At 46.8% G+C, this 21,106-nt stretch overlaps 1 protein-coding gene across 1 annotated transcript in view; it reads right to left on the bottom strand.

The window, feature by feature from the left end:
• Positions 1 to 21,106, bottom strand: part of STK36 (serine/threonine kinase 36) — a 682,518-nt gene that overhangs the window by 396,789 nt on the left and 264,623 nt on the right. The window contains exon 11 of the mRNA XM_069651602.1: positions 13,457 to 13,636. Coding sequence (XP_069507703.1) covers positions 13,457 to 13,636 — 180 coding nt within the window. The remainder of the gene's footprint in view (positions 1 to 13,456; positions 13,637 to 21,106) is intronic.

Below are 21,106 nucleotides of genomic sequence, written 5' to 3'. Positions count from 1 at the left end.
ACACTGAGGGAGCAGGTGTAGGCAGGGGGCTGTTTGTTATGCATTGCCCCTGAAAGGGTGTCCTCAGGGGTCGAGTAATCCCTACTCTTTGAACCTTGTGATTTTGATGCTTGGGGCGTAGAGGATTATGAGTCTTTCGAAGTTCTAGCCTCCAGTAGGGTTTCAGGGACGTGTTTTTTTTAATTAAGTTGCTCATTTTTGAGCTTTTTGCAGGGGCCGTCGACGGGCCTTTCGACGCACGGTCGCCAGAACCCAAGGACTTTCCAGATTTGGACACGGTGCCGAAAACTGACTTTGGCGCCTGTTTCGGGGGCCTGTCATGTGTGGATCACGACCGCGATGGCCCAGAAAACAGGGAATGTTCAGCCTTCCCTTCGACACCACGTGTGGCTTATTGGTCAACGGCGTGGTCGACTGTTGGCCTTGGGGGATGTGCTTGGTGTGGCGTGTAATGGAGTTTCTTGAGCCACTGGGAATCGTCTCTGTAGCAGAACCGCCGGCCTGCCTGTTGGAGTCGGGGGCTCGCACGTGGGAATCCATTGGATTCCGATCGCCCTCGGCATCGCTTAGGATGCCAATGCTGTCATCGCTGGAGGCTCCCTCAACGTCCATAGCGGTCTCGGCCTGCATGGCGTGATGGGCACAGCGTTTAGTTTTTTGGTCCTTTAAAGTTTTTGGCCTAAACAGTTTGTAAGACTTGCACTGTTTTTCGGCATGGTCCCTAGGGAGGCAAAGGTTACACACTCAGTGTGAATCCTTCCAGGGAAACTTCCTGTTACAGGAAGGGCAATTTAAAATGAGTATTTTCGATAGTGTATAAAGATGGCAGCCTGGCGGAATAGAAGGACGTATAGGGGAATATGCATTCTCTAAGTGAGATGGAATATGAACCTCCCCCCACTCTCACTGTACAGGGCTGAGGCCCGTTGGGGCCTAGGTAGGCTGCAGATAATGTTTGTTGAGACGGGAGACGTCGTCGACAGATGGTCTTGTTCTCGAAAGCCGTTGCCGGAGATCTTGCAGTATACGGTCATCGAAAGGACAGAAAAAGTCTAACTTTAAACTTTTTCTACGTAATGGTGTCAGCCAAGAATGAACTGTGCGATATGCATCAGACTACAATGGCGGAAAAAAACAATCTGAGGGACCTCGGCACGTGAAGGACCATGGGTACAGTGGACATCACACTAGGGATAGTATTACTGGCACGCCCTGTTGACGTCCCTTTTCGAGTTTCGAAAACAAAAAGCGTAATGCTCCGCGGCTACCACTAGATGTTGGCCTATGCATAGCATGTGATCTACACAGATCCACAAGCCTCAGATAGATATATATGGGATACATTACTCACCGTAATCGTATTTCTGATGCTTGTATCTGCTTAGATTCACATGCTGTGCATAGGCCGACATCTAGTGGAAGCTGCGGAGTATTACAGTTTGTTTTTCGAAAGTCGAAAAAGGGCGTCGACACAGGGCGTGCCAGTAATACTATCCCTAGTGTGACGTCCACTGTACCCATGATCCCTCACGCGTCTAGGATCCCCAGATTGTGTTTTTCCTGACATGAGGTAGCATGAGGAGTAGCATGAGTACAGATAGTCCAAGCAGATAGACAGAAAGGTAAGACTACAAGCAACCATGCGCCTTCTCTCGGAGGGGAGGAAGGGTGGGTCGCATGTGAATCTAAGCAGATACAAGCATCAGAAATACGATTACGGTGAGTAATGTATCCCTTCTGAGGCTTGTGGAATCTGCTTAGATCACATGCTGTGCATAGATTAGCGAGCAGTACCAGAAGAAGGAGGTGGGATGTGAGAAGGGTCATGAGCAAAATACCCTTGGTGCTGAAGCTATCCCGAAGGGCAGTACCTTGAATTGGTAGTGGCGACTGTCCACCTTGAAGCGCAAGTATTTTCTGTGTGCCGGGAGCATAGAAATATGAAAATAGGCATCTTTCATATCCAAGGTTGCCATGTAATCCCCCTTTTTTAGGAGTGGGATTACCTCTTGTAGCGTGGTCATACGGAATTTTTGGGGCTTGACATACTTGTTGGCAGGCCGTAAGTCCAATACTGGGCGCATTGTTAAATCTTTCTTTGGCACAAGGAAGTAAGTTGAATAGATACCCTTGTTTACCTGGTGTCCTGGGACGAGTTCTATCGCGTCCTTTAGGAGCAGATTGTAGATTTCCTCGAGGAGGATCTTTTGATGTTCCAAAGAGTGGACTTTTTGTCTTGGAGGGTGGTTTCGGGGACGTTGCAGTAGTTCTATACAGTACCCCTTGGATACTGTCGACAGCACCCATCTGTCGGATGTTATCCCTTCCCATGCCTGGGTGAAGCTGGATATTCGTCCCCCTACTGGGGTTGCATGGGAAGGGACCCTGAAATGAGCGTCACTGCTTCGGTGGAGGCGTGCCGCCTCCTTTACTGGGGCTGCCTCTGCCTCTACCACGTCCTCTTCTACTAGCCCTACCATACCCCTGGGTAGACTGTTGTGAGTTGGTGTTCCACTGTGTACCCTGGGTGTGGGAATAGATATTTCCTCTATTGGAATTTTGGCCGCGGGGGCGACGAAAATTGCCGTTCCCTCTTTGGTTAGGTGGTTTTGTAGTTAACTGGCCAAGGGATTTGAGGGTGTCGAATTCCTCCTTAGCGTTTTTTAGTGCGTCCTCGACTGCCTTTCCAAACAGGAGATCACTTTCCACTGGTTTGTCTAAGAGTGCAGCTTGTGTTTCTGCTCTGAATCCCGACTGCCTCAACCAAGCATGTCTTTTGATGACAGTCCCCTCTGCTATAATTCTACCCGCATTGTCTGCGGCGTCTAAAGTTGCTTTTAAAATGCAGCCTGAGACGTTTCTTCCCTCTGCACAAATGCGAGATAGCTGGCTCTTAAGGTGTTCGGGAGCGGAATCTATTAGTGCTGCCACTTCTTCCCACTGATGGCAGTTGTAGCTGGCCAACAGTGTGGTGGAATTCGCGATTCTGGTTTGGTAGGCTGCCGTGGAAGCTACTTTTCTACCAAAACCATAGAGTTTCTTACTTTCCTTGTCGGGGGGAGCCTCCGAGGAAGATAATGGGGTTCCAGCTCTCTTGCGGGTGTTAGTTACGACTAGAGAGTCTGGCTTAAGTTGGCCTCTAATATATAGAGGGTCCGACTGGGCTGCTTTAAACAGCTTCTCTACTCTCGGGTTTACAGGTCTTGTCAAGTTTGGGTTGACAAGGGATGGTGCTATTCTGCGTTGAATAGATTTCAGGATGGGAATGGTCTGGGCTACTGTCTTCCTTTCCCCTATTAGTTCCTCCGCGAAGTCCCTCTCTTCTTGGACACCTTGTGTGTCTATGTGGAAGTGGTTAGCTGCCCGAGAGAGCAGTTCATTTAGGAGGGGCTGATTATCTATTGGGGAATCAGACACTGGGGCTTCCCTTTCGACTGGTGAGTCCATTCTGAAAATATCTGGGCTATTTTCTGGCTCATCCTCGTCTTCGTCCTCCCCGTAATAGTCTGACACTGCGAGACCTTCTGGTGTCTCAAAATCCTGGCCCTCTATAAGGGAAGAGTCTCCTTGGCCTGTAGGGAAAAGGCAAGAATAGGGTTGGACCTCGAAGGGTTCTGAAGCCTTTACTGGTGTCTCGACCCGGGGCCTTTTATTTGAAGGGATAGGGTCCCTTGAACCTGAGGGAGAAGATTCCTGAGGGTTTAAAGCTAGTAGTTGGTCAGGGTGTCTTTCGAAGAAATTTGCTAAGGAGGACATCCTTGACATTACTCTGTTAATGTCCTCGCATGACCAGAGTTTTGAGCTTGGGGTGACCCTGCTGGAACTCTCTATGGACTGTCCCTGAGAAGACTTGGACGGGGAAGTCAGTTCTATTGTTGTGGGGGATTGCAAGGGTTGTTTCCTTTGTTGCTTACCCCCTTCCCCGTGGGTGGAAGTGTGTTTACCCTTTCCCTTATCTTTCGACACCTGGCGTCGAGGATCGGATGTGGAATCCCTGTGTTTCGAACTAGGCTTCGAAACTGGGCCCTCCTCACTCCCAAGTGATGTACCCTTTCCCTGGGGTGCAGGCTGGGGATGGAAGCCGTGTTCGTCTCCGGACGAGTGATCTTCCGTGATGTTAATGGGCGAGGCACTATGTGCAAGTGTGGAGGCTTGCCTGACGTCGTGCGGCGACCTCGACCGGGACCGCCCAGAGGACGTCCTTTCGGACCGCTCCTTTTGTGCCTCTTTCCGAGGTTTCGACAACGTCGAATCTCGGGTGGGTTTTTTGTGTTTAGCGTGTGTATGTGTAACGCTCTTGTCGCCGGGGGACTTCCCCATAGTCGCCGGGACGGACGACCTTCCGAGGCCGGGGACGTGCGTTAGGCTGTCTTTCGACGCCTTGGTGCCCTCGCCGTCCGAAAGTCCGGCGTCGCTGCCGTCGCTGAAGGTACCCTCCGCCTCCATAGCTGCTAGCTTGGCGTGGTGGGCCCAACGCTTGGTGGAGCGGTCCTTAAGAGTTTTTGTCTTAAACCTGCTACAGGCCCTGCAACCCGCCTCGGGGTGGTCTCTGGGCAGGCAAAGGTTGCACGTAGCGTGCTTATCTACCCAAGGGTATTTTTTATTACACTTGGGGCAAAACTGAAAGGGCGTACCCTCCATACGCGCCTGTGGGCAGCGGGCAAGTGTGTGTAGGTAAGAAGGTGTTTCTAACCGAGTGTGGAAGTGTACCACCCCCCACTCTCCCTACTGTAGGGCCGAGGCCAGCGGCCCAGGCCCGAGCCGAGGCGGAAGCCTCAAGGCCCAATCCGTCGGGTTTCGACGTTGATCTCCTCCCCGGTTCGGCGTCGAGATGCTGGTCGACGTAGGGGTGAGAAAATGGGGCAAATTAGAATTAGTTTTAAGTGTAAATATGGCAAAGCCAGGGAACTCCGATGAAGTGCTATAGCATGTGATCTACACAGATCCACAAGCCTCAGATAGATATATATATATATATATGACATGCATTACTTACCGTAATAGCATTTCTGATGATTGTATCTGCTTGGATTTACATGCAGTGCATATAGTCCCACATCTAGTGGTAACCGCAGAGTATTTCATCTCATCTTTTGAGGATCGAAAGGGGACGTCGACATCGGTGTGCCTGTAACACTATCCCTAACGTGACGTGTAGCGTACCCAAAATTCCTCACGCATCGAGGTCCCTCCGATTGTATTTTTTCTGCCGTGAGGGAGTCTTATGACTATCGTGAGTACAGAAAGAGAGAAAAAGTAGTAAGATGTCTATGTTCCTTCCATCCCAGCGGGGAGGAAGGGTGAGCACATGTGAATCTAAGCAGATACAATCATCAGAAATGCTATTACAGTAATGCATGTCTTCTGATGCTTATGAATCTGCTTAGAATCACATTTTGTGCATATACTAGCGAGCAGTACCCAGTGTTGGTGGTGGGATGTGAGAAGGAACAGTAGTGAAAAGGTGTCTTAGTACTGCCTGTCCCAACTGAGAATCAGACCTAGAGTGAGTGTCTAGGCAATAGAGTTTTGTAAAGGTGTGTACAGAACGCCAGGTTGCCGCTTTGCAAATGGACTCGAGACGAACATTTGCAATGAATGTTATGGAAGCCCCAGTGTCTCGAGTACAGTGTGTTCTAGGCTTGAAGGGCAGATCTCTCTTGGCAAGAGTGTAGCAGAGTGTGATGCAATTGACAATCCACCTTGAGATGGCCGATTTAGATACAGGGTCCCCTTCTATACCAGACGCCTCAGAAACGAAAAACTGGTTTGGTTTTCTTAGTGGTTTAGTTCTTGCCAGATAGTACATGACTGCCCTGCGTACATCCAGTGTGTGTAGGCTTCTTTCCGCCACGTTGGTGGGGTTCTGGAAGAATGTGGGTAGTTCTATAGACTGGTTCACATGAAACTTAGAAATGAATTTGGGCACAAACCGTGGGTGATTGCGCAGAACCAACTTATCTCCGTGAATTGTGACAAAGGGGTCTAGAATTGAAAGGGCCTGCAGTTCACTGACTCTCCCTATTGAAGCGACTGCCACTAGGAAGGCGGTTTTGTAAGTGAGTGCTTTGATGCTTGCCTTGTGCATAGGTTCAAAGGGAGATCCCATAAGTCTAGTTAATACTACATTTAGGTCCCATCCGGGAGCTGGGTTAGAAATAGGGGGATGAATTAATTTAACCCCTTCCATGAAAGCTTTAATTACTGGGATCTTCCACAACGATACCTTTCGCTGGGACGTGGTATAGGCTGAAAGTGCAGTTAAGTGGACCTTCACAGAATTAAAAACTAGACCAGAGTCTAGTAGGTGGGTCAGGTATAGTACAATATGAGTAGGAGAGCAGTCAGTGGGATTGATGCTCTTGGAATTGCACCAGATGACGAAGCGTTTCCATTTATTGAAGTAGCAATGTCTGGTGTTATGCTTTCTTGCTTCACTAAGTATAGCCATGCATATCTGAGGAAGTTGGAGATGCCCAAACTCTATGACCTCAGGAGCAAGGCCGCTAAGTTGAGAGTCTGCGGGCATGGATGAAGGGTTTCCCCCTTGTCCTGAGATAGCATGTTGTATGGGCAAGGTAGTTTCATCGGAGGAAAGTGACATCTCCACCACGTGGGAGAACCAGGGTTGGTGGGCCCACATCGGGGCCAACAGTATAATGGTGACTGGTTCCTGGTGCATCTTGTGCACAATCTTGTTGAGTAGAGGAGTCTGGGGAAGAGCGTAAACACATTTCCTTGACCATGTTATCCAGAGACTGTTCCCCTTGGATCGGTTCTGAGGGTACCTGGAGGCGTAATCTGGGCATTGTGAGTTCTCCAGAGTTGCGAACAAGTCGATCACTGGGTAGCCCCATTCTGCAAAAACATTGGAGATGAGGCCTTTGTATAGTTGCCATTCGTACTTAAAGGGTAGTGGGAAGTCTCTGTCTGCCAGAAGATTGAGTTCCCCTGGAACGTGTTGAGACAGTAGGAACATCTTGTGTTTGAGAGCCCACTTCCAAATGTTCTGGGACAGTTTGGATGGCCCTGGAGAGTGAGTGCCCCCTTGCTTGTTCAGGTGGTACATGGCCATGGTGCTGTCCGTGAGCACCAGTACTGTCTTTCCCTGCAACTGTGCCTGAAAAGCCTTCAGATCTTTGAACACCGCTAATAGCTCCAACAGGTTTTTGTTGTTGGATGCTACCGCTGGGGACCAAACACTGTGCGCCGTCTGCTGTAGGAGGTGAGGCCCCCCCATCCAGTGAGGGATGCGTCTGTCGTGAGTGGCTTCTACTGCGGGGGTGGTGAAGGTTTTCCCCTTCAAGAGGTTTTCCCTCGACCACCACTGCAGAGAGAGAACGAGGGCTGCCGAGATAACCATTAGATCGACCCATTGTCTGCTGGCCTGACACCACTGGCTGTTGAGCCACTCTTGCATGGGGCGCATGCGCAAACGTGCCTGAGGGACCAAGTATATGCAGGACGCCATCATTCTTAACAGTCGCATGGCTTTGCGTACCGTCACCTCTCGACCGGCTACATACTGAGGGATCAGAAACAGCATGTTTTGAACCCTCTCGGAGGGAAAGGCGAAGCAGTCTTCTGTCCGAATTAGGGCCCCCAGAAATTGCTTGATTTGGCTGGGGTCTAGGCTGGATTTCTTCTCGTTTATGGAGAATCCCAGGCTGAAGAGTAGGTCTATCGTCTTTTGGGTGTTTGATAGGCATGTTCTGTAGGAATCCCCTGTTATGAGCCAGTCGTTGAGGTAAGGACATACTGGGATGGATTGCCTGCACAGGTGAGCTGCTACAACTGCCAGTACCTTTGTAAATACTCTTGGGGCTAAGGCAATGCCGAAGGGGAGGACCTTGAACTGATAGTGTTTGTCTTCTATCATGAATTTTAGGTATTTCCTGTGTGCTGGCAACATTGAAATATGAAAGTATGCATCTTTCATGTCCAATGTTGCCATGTAATCCCCTTGCGTTAGCAGAGGGATTACCTCTTGCAGCGCTACCATCTGAAACTTTTATGGTTTGACAAATTTGATCGCTGTGCACAAGTCTAGCACAGGGCACATGGTGAGATCCTTTTTGGGTACAAGGAAGTACACTGAATAAATACCCTTGTTCACCTGTAGAACATGGACGACTTCCATTGCGCCCTTTTCCTGCAGGATCTTGACCTCTTGCAGCAGGATTCTGAGGTGGCCAGCTGAACTCGATGCAATAACCATGGGTGACGGTCTTGACCACCCACTGGTCTGTGGTAATCCCCTCCCTTGCGTGTAAGAATGATGTTATACATCCCCCGACCGGGGAGGCATGGGAGGGGACCCAGATCTGAGAGTCATTTCTAACTGGAGGTCGGGGAGCCTCTAGGGGTGGCATTGCGACCCCTTCCTTTTCCAGTGTTGTCCTCTCTGGGATACCGATTTGAGGCAGCAGACCCTTGTCCTGAGGACCACGAGTTACACGTACAATATTGGTTATGTGGGGAACGAGAATAGGACTGTCCACGAAAGGAGCAGTGAGAACTTCCCCCTCTCTGTTGAAAGGGCCTTTGAGTGATTTGATTAAAAGTTTTCAAAGTCTTGTGTTCTTTCTTGGAAGTTTCTAGCGCCTCTTCAACAGCCTTGCCAAACAGGTTAGAATACTCTACCGGTTTGTTGATGAGACGCTGGTGTCTCCGGCTTGAACCCAGAGTTATTCAACGAGGCGTGACGTTGCAAAAGGGTACCCTGGGCCAGCGTTCTCCCTGCGGTCTCCACAGCATCTAAGGTGTTTTTAAGGATGTTATGGTTTACTTGCTTACCCTCTGATACAATTGTAAGCAGGTGAGAACACACCGGTTCAGGGACCTCCCGCAGGCCCTCCTGTAGCAGGTTCCATTCAACATCAGAATAGCTGGCCAACAGCGTGGTATTGTTGGCAATCCGGGTGGAATATGTTGCCGCAGTAGTAATTTGCTTCCCTAGGGCATACCGTTTTTTGCATTCCTTGTCCGGCGATGCCTCACCTGTGGACAAGGGCACCCCCGCCCTCTTCCTTGTTGTAGTGACCACAAGAGAATCTGGGGTGGCATGTCCCCGAATATAAAGAGGGTCAGAAGGGGAGGGACGAAAAAGTTTCTACACCCGTGGGTTCACAGCCCTGGTCTGTGAAGGTATAAGTAAGGAAGGGGCGCATTGCCTTTTAATGGAGTTAAGTAAAGGGATAGCCTGGCTGGCAGGTGGCTTCTCCTTTAGAATATCCTCCACGAAAGCAGGCACCGCCTCTTGCGTGGCTATCTGGAAATATTGGGCTGCTTTTTTCAGAATGTCGTTAAATGCCATCTGATCATCAATAGGAGATGCCTGATACAGAAGTGGGGAGGATGGAGGATCCGTGCATATGGTGTCAGGATCTGGGGTCTGAGTAGGTGACAACCATGGTGGGTTGTCCACCGGAGGCTCATCTCCCTAATCTGGGGCCTGGTCAGTGGGATCCTCAAAGGGATCATCTTCTTGCAAATAGAGGTAATGAGGAACTTCCTCTTGATCTGTCAGGTCAAAGACCTCCTCATGAAGAGGGCCAGAGGTTCTCTGGAATTTGGCCACTGAGGGGTAAAGGTCTTCTTCATTAGGCTTTTTGAGCGTGAACCTTTCAGAGAATTCCACACATTTTGCAAGCCTATTCATACAGCCTTCAAATGTTTCCCTGGTCCATAGAGAGGAGCCAGAGGGGGGCTCCTCCTGGGGTCTATCTGCCTACAACGCCGAGATTGTTCTGAGAGAGTACTGGATAAGGGCTGGGGACTCTCTGAATATTCATCCTGCTTTTCCCTGCATTTGGACGTGTCTTTCGACTTGTCCTTGGGTTTACTAGCCGCCGAAACGATGTTTGCAATACTCTAGCGAATGTTCGTCGCTTGCGGGAGGGGTGTAGGCTGTTCAAGCGGCTTCGCCGTAGATTTCGATAGAGCCGGAACTTTATGCGTCAGCGCGCCCTTAGGAGGCGTCTCGATGGCCTTGATCATCTTAGGACACAGCAGCTGACAAGATCGACAGGACGCCTCGTGGTGATCGCGAGCGAGGTTGATACTTATTGCACCTCCGGTGCATGTCCTTCCAGGGGTACATGCCCTTCAGGAAGGGCAAAACTTAAATGGTGTCCTGTTCATAGCTCAGGTGTATTAAAGCAACGGCAAAACCAAGGGACAAAGAGAGGGGAAAAGGAAAGACATTCTTGATAAAGAAAGAGACCCCCAAACACCACTCTCCCTACTGTATTTGCCAGCCAGAAGGCCCGGCCACGCGGTAGACAGCGTCGACCGGAGCACCAGCCGTCAAAGTCTGTTCTTCCGCTGTCTTCGGCGGTGGTTGAGAAGTAATCGTCGAAGAGGGGACAAATAATATATAAACGACCGGAGGTTGGGAAACCATATAATTTTGCAATATGTGAGAGCTCAGCATAAGGCGACCAGCTAGCTGGGCGGGAAAAACAATCTGAGGGACCTAGACGCGTGAGGGATTTTGGGTACACTACACGTCAAGTTAGGGATAGTGTTACAGGCACGCCCATGTCGACACCCCCTTTCGATCCTCGAAAGACAAGATGCAATACTATGCGATTACCACTAGATGTCGGACTATATGCACAGCATGTGATTCTAAGCAGATTCACAAGCATCAGAAATACTATATACTCGTGTCCCGAATCCTGACACAAGTCAATTAATTTAGAAATGTGGTGGCTGGCAGAGTATTCATAATTGCAGTGACTTTAGTTTTGGCTGCCCCAGCACGGGGAGCCCAGGAAACTTACAATGAATATCAGGGCAATTATGAATAGTTTGGATTGCGGCAGCCGGCGGAGTATTCATAATTGCCATGACTTTCGTTTTAAACTTCCTGAGCCTGCTTGCCAGCCTGGTGGCATTTCCCACGGGGAAGCAGAGCCCACAACTCCAGGCTGTAGCCAGACAACATTCTTTGCTCCTCCGGCAACAATAAGCAAAAGCTGCCAGTAGGGGGATTTTGCTTGATAACTGCCGTGAGAGCAGAGTTAACAGAAACACAGGAGGCTCATTCATTGTACAAAATGGATGCCTCCTAGTGCTTGAAAATCCAGACTTTAAATCTCATTTGCCGAATATTTTACATAGGAACATTTTGTAAAAATGTTTTTACTATATATTTTTTATTATGGCCAATCTTTTAAAAGCATAACATTTTTGAGTGAACTACCCCTTTAAGGAAGGGGCGGTGGATTCAATGACTGAGGCTCATAACAGCGATCCCTAAGTCGGGGAAAGAACCCAAAAAGTGCTCCTCATACAGACCCAGTATATCAATGAACGTTGATGCAAAGTCCAATAGATAGATTATTGCTAACAGATAGGAACATGTGATACAATACCTGAAACCCTGATCAATTTGGATGCATTGTACAACAAAGCTCATTTGACAAAATCCAAACTGTTCTTCGTTTTTAAGATAAATCTAATCATAGCAATAGTCCAGCCCTGTTACTTGTTCTTGATGCAGAGAAGATGGTTGACAGAGTACACAGGTCTCATCTTAAAAAAAATTCTCCCTAAATATGGCCTGGGCGCTAAAACTAAGACTTTGATATTAGCCAATTATTTTAATCCTACTGCGAAGATAAAAGTCAATGAATGTTTTTTGTGACGTATCTGTCGATCTCGCACCTTTCCTTGGCGGTAGAAACCCTTCTTATATGAGGTAAATAGGAAGTAGTTATGAAGGTACCACAACCTTCTCACATTCTTCCCCATCTAAACTGGAGTCCATTATCCATACGGGTACTACTGTGACAAAGAAGAACAAGGAAGATGTCATGTAGGGTAATGAAGGAATAACTGGGAAGATGAGGCCTGGCGAAAATGTAATGATTGAACATGAAAACCCCATTACACATTCTAGTTGTCCTCTACTACACGAAAACAGTCGTAGGATAAAAAAAAAAGGGAGAAGGACAAATACAACAGTGTCGTAGTAGCAGCAGTAGTAGTAGTAGTAGTAGTAGTAGTAGTATTAGTAGTAGTAGTAGTAGTAGCCAGGATAGTGTGAATAAAGAAAGATTAAACAAGCCGGGATGCTGGATAGAAAGATACATCATGGAACAAACTGACCAAAACAAACAGTCATGGTGCTGGCGGAAGATAGAAGATTGTAGGAAGGAGAGCCCTGCAAGGGGAAAGTTTACTGAGTGGTGTAATTGTCGACAGAAGGAAACGCAACCAAGATATACCCGTCCCGTTTCCCAGAGTCCAGGCGACAGCCAGGGAAGAGATCAGAGCGGTCCGGACAAGAAGGTACTGGTTTGAACGGGGAGTGAACACTGGGGATAAGAGTTCTGGAGGAGGCTATTAGAGCCTTGGAGCTTCTGCAACCACAGGGATGTGTGAGAAGAAAACAAATAGCGTGAGGAGGCAGACTTGCCTGGAAAGGCTGCCGGACCGAGGCAGACTGTTGGAGCATCGCAGCTCTTCCGGTCCTGGAGTCCCGTGACAAGGAGGCAACACTGCATAAGACTTAACAGGGGTGAAATCAAACTCTGAGCAAATACCTAGATCGACCTCAGTTAACCAATTGCTCTCTCAGGTGGTGCTGGACAGTGGTGCAAGACCCTGCCTACTGGGGAACCAAATCTAGGAAATAAAGGGATGCATGAGAAGAGCGGTGCTCTTCCTCATCCCAATGATTTGGGGGCAATAAAATTGGCAGTACTTTACTTGGTAAACACAGTCTGCCACGGACAAGAAAGCACTTTTTAAGTAATTCCTCGCCAGAATAATAAAAACAAGTAGTGCTGGGCCGAGGAGACAACCCAGTCTGCTAAGAAGTAAGACAAAAGAAGAGAGGGATGCACAGGAGAAGCATTACCATTCCTTGTCAGAGTGACTGGATTGGTAATACTTAGCAAGGGAATAAACCCAGTGCACCACGAGAAAAGAGAGCAGGCAAACACAGAGTTTGGAAAAGGAGCTGAGAGGAGGGAGTTAACCTATAGGCCTGTGTGGAACTGTAAGAGACAAGGGGAAGAGGATTGTCCCCTTGGCACTCCTGGATCTGGTCTAGGGGAAGGAAGTCATTCCCCACGAACCAACAAGTTGTAGAACTTTTTTTATGAAACGCTACTTTGCATTACTTTGTTGCCAGCGAGGCTGGGAACTGTTTCATCGTTCGAGAATACAACAGGCAATTTGAGGCAATTTGCACAACTCATTCACAGAGACAGGGCACAACCCATACAACATTATGCAAAGGGTAAACTTAATTTGGCCAGACAACTCACCTAGACAGACACTAATCCAGTGGTGATTCAGTCCACATCTCATCTAGGTGCCCAAAGAGCAGTCAGCCAAAAACAGTGCACGACTCACTGGCTCATACAGAATGTCCAAAATGGGTCCGGATGTATGCACTGCAGAACATGCCATCAGTGCTCAGACTGGTGACTTAACTAACCTCTTTGATGCTGGTGCTGTCCAGGATCTGACCGATGAGCTGTAACACGAAACGAGGAACATCCAACGCCTGGCAGAAGCTATGCAGCAAGTCAGCATCACACTTGGTAGCCAGGAGGTTTCCTACTACATGCAGGGCTGGTCGAAGGTGGGATGCCCCCTCCAACATCCCATCCAACACCTGAGAAAAGCATTAGAGTGAGTAACAGCAGTGTTAGAAGTATAGAACATTCCTTATTAAATACACAATACCTATTCAAAACGCAAGCATGCCCTCATTCACAATTAGTATGTCTTTTTGTGAGGAAATAAATTCCTCAGCACCAATTATTGATAAATCACACTTGAAGAAAGGGGTTACTGCAGTTTTTAAGCAGACAGCCTGTGAGAGACCAGTAAAAATAACAATGTTATCACGCATACAACTGCTTTGTTATCCTGCACTTCCTGGTGACATATTTGTTATACATCTATGTAAATAAACAGTGTATGCAATAACCCCCATAGAATTCATCAATTCCAAAGTAACACATGGAGAATGTTTCCTCTGCACCCAGTAACCTTTACCAACCGTGACTCCATGATCTAATAGTGTTTCGAGTGTCTCATGAAACACGGCGGTACTGTAGGATATATAGTGCAACATGCCTGTATTTGCTGTGACAAACAAAAACAAGTCGCACTAAGAAGTGGCATGTTCAAGAGTTTTTATTCAAATAATAAGAAAAAAGCCTATGTAGCCCTACTGCTATGAGGGAAGTTCCCTGTCTTCCTTCCAATAGACCTGGGGACTCCGAAAATGATGACCCCCAACCCAGAGCCTGGTGAGATCCACAAGACGCAAGAAGACCTGCATTTTGAGCCATCCCACGCCATGCTGTGACCTTGCAGCATTGCAATACCCCAATACCCTGGGACCTCGAGCCTTTGTGCGGTGTACGGTCTTCCAAATTCCGAATCTCGCTGAAACTTTGTGGGCATCCTGCTGAATATGCAGAAGCACGATTCCAGTCTGAAAAGTCCCCTCCCTAGAGTGCTGGACCTTGCAAACGACGAGAATCCGAACAGCGATATTTTGTCTTCTTCTGTGCGCCTGAAAAAGTCGCCAAATCCACAGAGCCGCATCCAGCCACGAGGAAAACCTTGCTTAGAGCCTTCCCCATGATCCTTACTGCAAAAGTCTTTCCAGTGTCATGTCTGTTTTCTTGATGAAGGAATTCAATGACCAGGTTTTTGGCTGCAGATCCTGAAGTCCTCCTGCTGCAAAACTTTCTTCTGTGCTGGCTTGGGTATTTACTTACCTTAAGTCTCTTGCCATTCCTGTGTAGTTTTGGAGTGTTTTCTGTGATTGGGAGTCCTCTCGCCCAGTGCACACAGGCCCCTGCTGAAATCCTCCTAGGGTGTCTTCTCTGAAGCGCCAGGACATTCAACTAACTCTGAAGCAAAGTACTTACTTGTTCTAACAGTCTTCCTTAGGAACTCTGACTTTTGCTACTTAAAAACCTATCCTGACCTGCCTGTTGGACACTAGACCATACTGACCACCCTTCTGCCACTGAGAACACTCATGCTCCAAGAATAAGGGAAAGTCTTCTAAGGATTGGTCCTTTTGCCTAGAAAAGAGAATATGTTTTTAAAAGTTACTTACTTGTAAAAGTAGTAGGTTGTTAACTGTAACTCAGAGTGAACAGTTACAAAAGTTATTACTTACTTTAGAAATGTTTTGCCATTCTGAAAAGTATATGTAACATCTTTCTTTCCTTAGAACCAGTTTCGCCATTCTAACAGAAAGTAGATGTAAGGTTATATCACTCACCTGTGATTTGGTTCCGCCTCTTCCCAAAAGTAATGCTGTTGGTTTCACTTCACTATTCCAGTTAGGATACATGTAGGAGTGTCCCCAACGGGGTCTTGCTTCCCCTGACTTGCCGTTAGCCTGTCCAGAATAAGTCTGCAATAGGTTTTACCTACCTGGAATAACTTTGAGTCATTCATAAAGTGTAACATTGGGTTTTGCTTTTCCTGGTCTGTTTTAGGCAGACACAAAACATTCTTAGGTTTATAACTGCCTTTAAGTTGCTTAAAGCTACTGTAAAAAGTGCATTGGTTTTACTTACCTTGAGTACATCTGTGTTATCCTAAAATAAGTTAAAGTTATTGCTTCCCTTAGTCTGTGAACTGAAAAGCAACTCTAATTTAATATTACACCCCAAGGTCCAACTCCCCTAAAATAACTGTTATCCTGAATCAGGTTTATACTGTTCATAGAATCTGTTTCACTGGATCAGAAAAGTATACTGTCCAGTTTATATTACTATTTGATTTCTTGCTGAGTACCACGGTACAACTGATGGGGTCTACTATACTGGTATTACTGAAAGTAATCCAAAAGTAACTATTGGTTTTGACTTCCCAGGAAGTCCCGTTAGATGTTCCAAATAAGGTTATATGCATTGGTCTGTGTACCTTCGAGCATAGTGTTGTGTTTTTCCATAATGTGTTTATATATGATCTGTGATAGTACTTATTTCCCCTAACATTTATCTGGGCCTACTTGTAATTAAATAAAACATTCATTTTTTACAATACATATTGCTTCAGTGTTTCTTTATGTATTACAATTTAATTTGTACTGATTCTACAGCCCTCTCTCCCTCCTAAAATAAGGCTGGCTGCTCAGTCTACGCTACCCTGAACTCAGGTGGTATAACCTTATACTAGGAGTGGAGTCTTGTATTGCCTCAGTTGAATGGTTTTACTAAGCCCTTAGTTGGACTTCAGAAAAACTGTCCTAAGAGCAGTATCCCAGCGTCTCTGCTTCTTCCTTCTTGACACAGCTCCAGCGTATCGCTCATACTCATAAAGGCTGTGAGGGGATGCTGGGTAGGTCAATGTCAGAAAAGGGGCGGGGGAATACCATGTCTCACCCTCAGGTGTCCCTTCCCCTAATCCTTAAGGATCCTCTAACCCAGGTGATCCTCCCTAGATTGTCCACCCCCAGGGTTGGTATCCAAAAGAGATCGCCCTCGCCTGGCCACATGTATAAAAGATCTCTGGGAAGTAGGTAGTGGAGTACCCTTGAGTTTTTCACACAGTTAAACTTTAAAAAAGGAGGCCAGGGAAAGGGAAATAGACTGCTTGACTTCTGCCTGGCCCAACAGTTGGATCCCTTTTCCAAGAAGAATGTTTTAAAGAAGTGTGTCAGGTTCTGTATTTCTTTGCACAAAGTTCATCAATTTCTTGCTGCAAGTCCTCAGCCCCTCTGCAGGTTCGGTATGCAAAGATTTAAGTCTTTACATATATCGCATGTGGTTCTGAGGAAAGAAAAGTTTTTTAACACAATTCCACCAGTTACGCCTGGGTGCTTGACATTGTCCTTGTCTTATTTTTAAACACTGGAACCCTACCAGTTCTCTCCTCCCAGTTCTGTTCACATTGTTTCATGTTTCCAGGACTCCCCCAAAGTCATCCAGCCCTCCGATGGGCTTGCTTGAGTGTGGCATCAGTGGGGCATCTGCCTGTTCGGGGTTTCCAAGCTCCCGTAACCCTTGTGGATTTCCAAGCCTCTTACGTTAAGGTCTCTATTTCTCAGGGCTCTCAAAAGCCCTCTGACCCTTTGATAGGCTTGCTTTAGCAGGGCCTCAGTGGGGTGTCTGCCCATTGGGGTTTTCTATGCTCACGTAACCCCTGTGGCTTCTCCAGCCTCAAATGTTGGTGTCTCTTGATTTCCCAGGGCTCCCCAAAGCCCCCTTGCTCTCCAACAGGCTTGCTTGGCATGGCCCCCATAGGGTGTCTGCTTGTTTGGGTTTTCCTGGCTTTTGTAACCCTTATAGCTTTCCCAAATTTTAATACCACGGTTCACCACTCTCAATGGCGTTACCTCGTTGGGAGCGGTCGCTTCCCTTACTCTGCCCAGTTCGGCAGTTGTACTTATGCAGTGATTGAAGATCTGACTTCTCCGCTGCGGTCATGTCTCAACATCAGTTTACAGGCCCCCAGGCCCACCACACTTCCTTGTGGTTACGTCACCAGGAAAAACAGTCTCTTCACCATCATCTCCATCTGTCTCACGACCATGGGCAGTCAAGACATCAGCCTTCCAGCATCTTGCTAGTAATTCGCCTGCTCTTCACGCTACCCCCGGCTCCGCGGTGTAGCGTGGCTTTGCCTATCCAGGACGTCTTACCATCAGAGGCTTGCCTCTGTGTAGGATTCTCTCTCCCCCATTCCAAGTATCTCATCTTTTTATGTACGTCATCACAAACAAAAGGGGTGTGTAATTTCTCTTGACTTGAGTTCAGATGGGATCCTGAAGCCAAAGAGATTGAAGAAATGTCACTGTTTGGTGGATTTAAAACAGAAGTAACAGTCTTTCCAACTACCATGTAGGCAGACAATTTACTCTGGACTGTGAGTTTCTTAAAGGAATGGAAGACCTTGTCGCCAAGAGGGGAGTCACTCCCAGTGAGGTCACACTTTCCCAGACCCCTACGGGGAGGGGTCTTGCGGTTCCATTTCATTTCCACGAAAAGAAAGGACTTAATTGCAATTTACTTCATGTACATTACTTCGAATTTTTACTTCAAATTTATTTAGGGTGAGGGGGGCTCCCCCCATGCCTCCCTTCCCCTTAACTACCACCTTCGCTCCAAACCCCTCCCCGTGCCCCTTTTATTTCGTAACTCACAAATACCCAACTACATTCGAAGTAATTTGAAGAAATGAGCACAAAGCAAATTACAACGAAGTAAATTACATTGTGAAAACTGAAGACAGGTCTTGCTTAGCGGGTTCACCTCCCTAACCTCAAAGGGGGTGGCTTCCACCCCCCACTGGGGAGTAGGGATGATTCACCTAGATTCCCCTCACAGCGTGTTTATATAGCACAACAGATGCACAGCTCAGGAGACTCATGGACAAAAGGATCACCAACCCCAACATGCAAAGAACACCCAACAAAAAATGGCAGCGATACCAAAGACTATCACCAACTGGTAAAACAGCAATCCCTGTGATTCCAGCAATACCTTTCAAAATCTTATGCAAACAAACGTAAAATGTATGCTTTAATGTTCATAACCTTTATTTTGACAGATGGCCTTTCAGGAAAACTGGGAGCATGCCCTTTCAATGCTGAAAGACTTTGTCCCCAGAATGACAGCCTCCCGGGGCCATATATCATAATTTCTAGCTGTTCTGGGATTATCGCAGGATAAGTCACCATTTGTATAGGTCTTTTTTTATTCAGAGCGCGTTTGCCACTATGTGACATGTTATCTCTGCGATCAATGCACTTTAAACCTATTTTCGTTAGTTTTCTCTTCAACAAGTACTCTTTCTGAAAAGAACCTGTCAACATTTTGAAGTCTTCGTTTCTAGAGCAAACCATGCTGTAAAACTCTTGACTACCTTTTTACAGGAAATGTGGCTTCCCGCCCACTGCAGGAGGAGTTAAAAAAACTATGTAAACAACTTTAGATAACGCTGTTTGAAGTTTTTGCATCATAGATCAAGAACATTGGAATTTTCTGTGCTTACACCATAGCTATGCATAGCAGACTGCAGGCGCCCTTAAGGTAAGTCTGCACGTTACTACTACAATGTAAGCATTTGAAGAGTGCTAGCATTGACTATCATTGAGGTACTATTGGTGCAAAGCCGAGACAGGCGTGATAAGGCAATAGAAGCCACAATTGTCTGAATCTCAGTTGTCAGTGTTTTATTTGGAAAGCCAGCAGGTCAGTAGTGTCCTAGATCTTGATTGGGAGGCACTTCGAGTTTAAATACAAGAAAAGCAAAGGCACAGCCTCCTGCATGGGTGTTATCTGCTCCACCAGGTGTGGAAAAGAGGTTTGCAGAGAAGCATAGACGCTAGATGGAGTGGTGTATTGCTGAAATGCTGAGGTGACGAAGGACTGTCTAAGCTTGTACACAGCATGTGGTTGTAGCACAGAGATGAGAATGTTTAGTGACCGGTAACATACGAAGGGAGGCATACCGATTAGCCATGGAATCAGGGGCCCTGACCAGAAAGTGATTTGGGCCCAGGTTCTTCATTCAAAGGAATGATGTGGATGCTTTGTTTGAGTGAGGTGTAGTAGGAGCTGGGCTGCAGCTACCTGCATGTCTGGCATCTGCAAAGGAGAGCGAGCGCAAGAACTACATAGGCAGTGGCTTTGGTAGGGTATCCCTAAAAAATATCCCCACCAAAACTATCGCCGTACATATGGCTGTTTGTCTCGCCATAGGCGATATTTTGGGGGGGGATATTTTGTGGGAGCGGAGGTTGCAAGGGTGTCCCCCGCACATTTTAAAATAATGCGGGAGTGTCCACCGCAGGGTCCATGGGTCAATATCGCTGCAAAAATATGGCGATATTTTTGTATCGCAATATTTTTGCGGGGATTTTAACACATGGAACCCTTCGGTAGGCCAAGGACAGTACTTGCATGGAGTATGCATCCTTAATTAAAACAAATTTAGATTGATTATACAAATTGCGTATCTGTATAATCAACAGATAAGCTGCTAAATCAAGTTGTTGCTGACGGTTGAAACCTAAAGATGGTTCATATTTCTCTAGAAGCAACTAAAATTACATCTCTTTGATTATGTACACACACATTCTTTTTTTAAGAATTCCAAAATGTCATCTATTCTCTCCTAAATCTGGACTCGAGAAGAGAGGAATGGGGGAATATGCCTAAATGGGTTTTTAGAATATTCTTCACAAACTATCAGACGTAGTCTCAAATTATATATTACAGTTGGAATGAATTATTTGTGTGCATTTTAACTTAAAGCCTGTATGTTCGGTTTAGTATTTGGTTGCGTGAATCATCCATAGAAACCACAGAAGTGTACACACCACTACCACTATGTAAGCCTCCCTTTTCCTGTTACACCAGACAGGAAAAATAAGGCTGCAATAGGGCAATGGCGACTGGATGGCTGCACCACCTTTCAGGTTTTCACTCCGGAACACTGACTCAGGAGCTGAATTGGGCAATAAAAAGGTAGCCTGTTAGGACTTATCTGAGCCCCTCCAAACACAGGTAATACACATTTAACGGGAATGGGATCCAATTATCTGTTCTCCAGATGTGTCTGGCTCGAACCATCTGGAGTGTATTATTCCTGGTTGTATCACAGGAGTAAATCTTCCAAGTCAGGTTTTATGATTCTTGATATTTGTAGCATATCAGGAGGGAAATCACTGACAACTTATTTGAACTTGTCACACTGCTTGTGAAAAAAAACAACTTGCTTGGAATTAAAGAAGTAGGACGTGGAAGGCAACAATAGGAAATACAATCCATGGGAGGCACCCGAGACTAGATTGCAAAAGAGTATTAAAAAACATGGTCAACAAAGTAAACTCTCCCTCTCCCCTTTACATGGCTAATGCTCTTTCAAGAACTAAAGACTTAAAATGGGAGCCAGTACAGAAGCAGTTGCGAGACACCGTCTCCTCGTTTCCTCCTCTGTTTTATGCCCGAATGCGAGCAACTGGCTCGTATGTTTGTTTCTCGGCAGCCATTTCTCAGTGTCACTAGTATGAATGTTCTTGGAAACCATTGAGCATTCCTGGCGGCCATCTTTAAGGGGTCTTGCGAACGTCTAAACGGGATTAGAAATGTAGGCGACTGTC

This window comes from Ambystoma mexicanum, chromosome 3p (assembly GCF_040938575.1).
Source record: "Ambystoma mexicanum isolate Mex_15411 chromosome 3p, UKY_AmexF1_1, whole genome shotgun sequence".
Classification (NCBI taxonomy): domain Eukaryota; kingdom Metazoa; phylum Chordata; class Amphibia; order Caudata; family Ambystomatidae; genus Ambystoma; species Ambystoma mexicanum.
The sequence above is the reverse complement of the archived record's forward strand: the minus strand, read 5'-3'. Positions and strand labels throughout refer to the sequence as shown.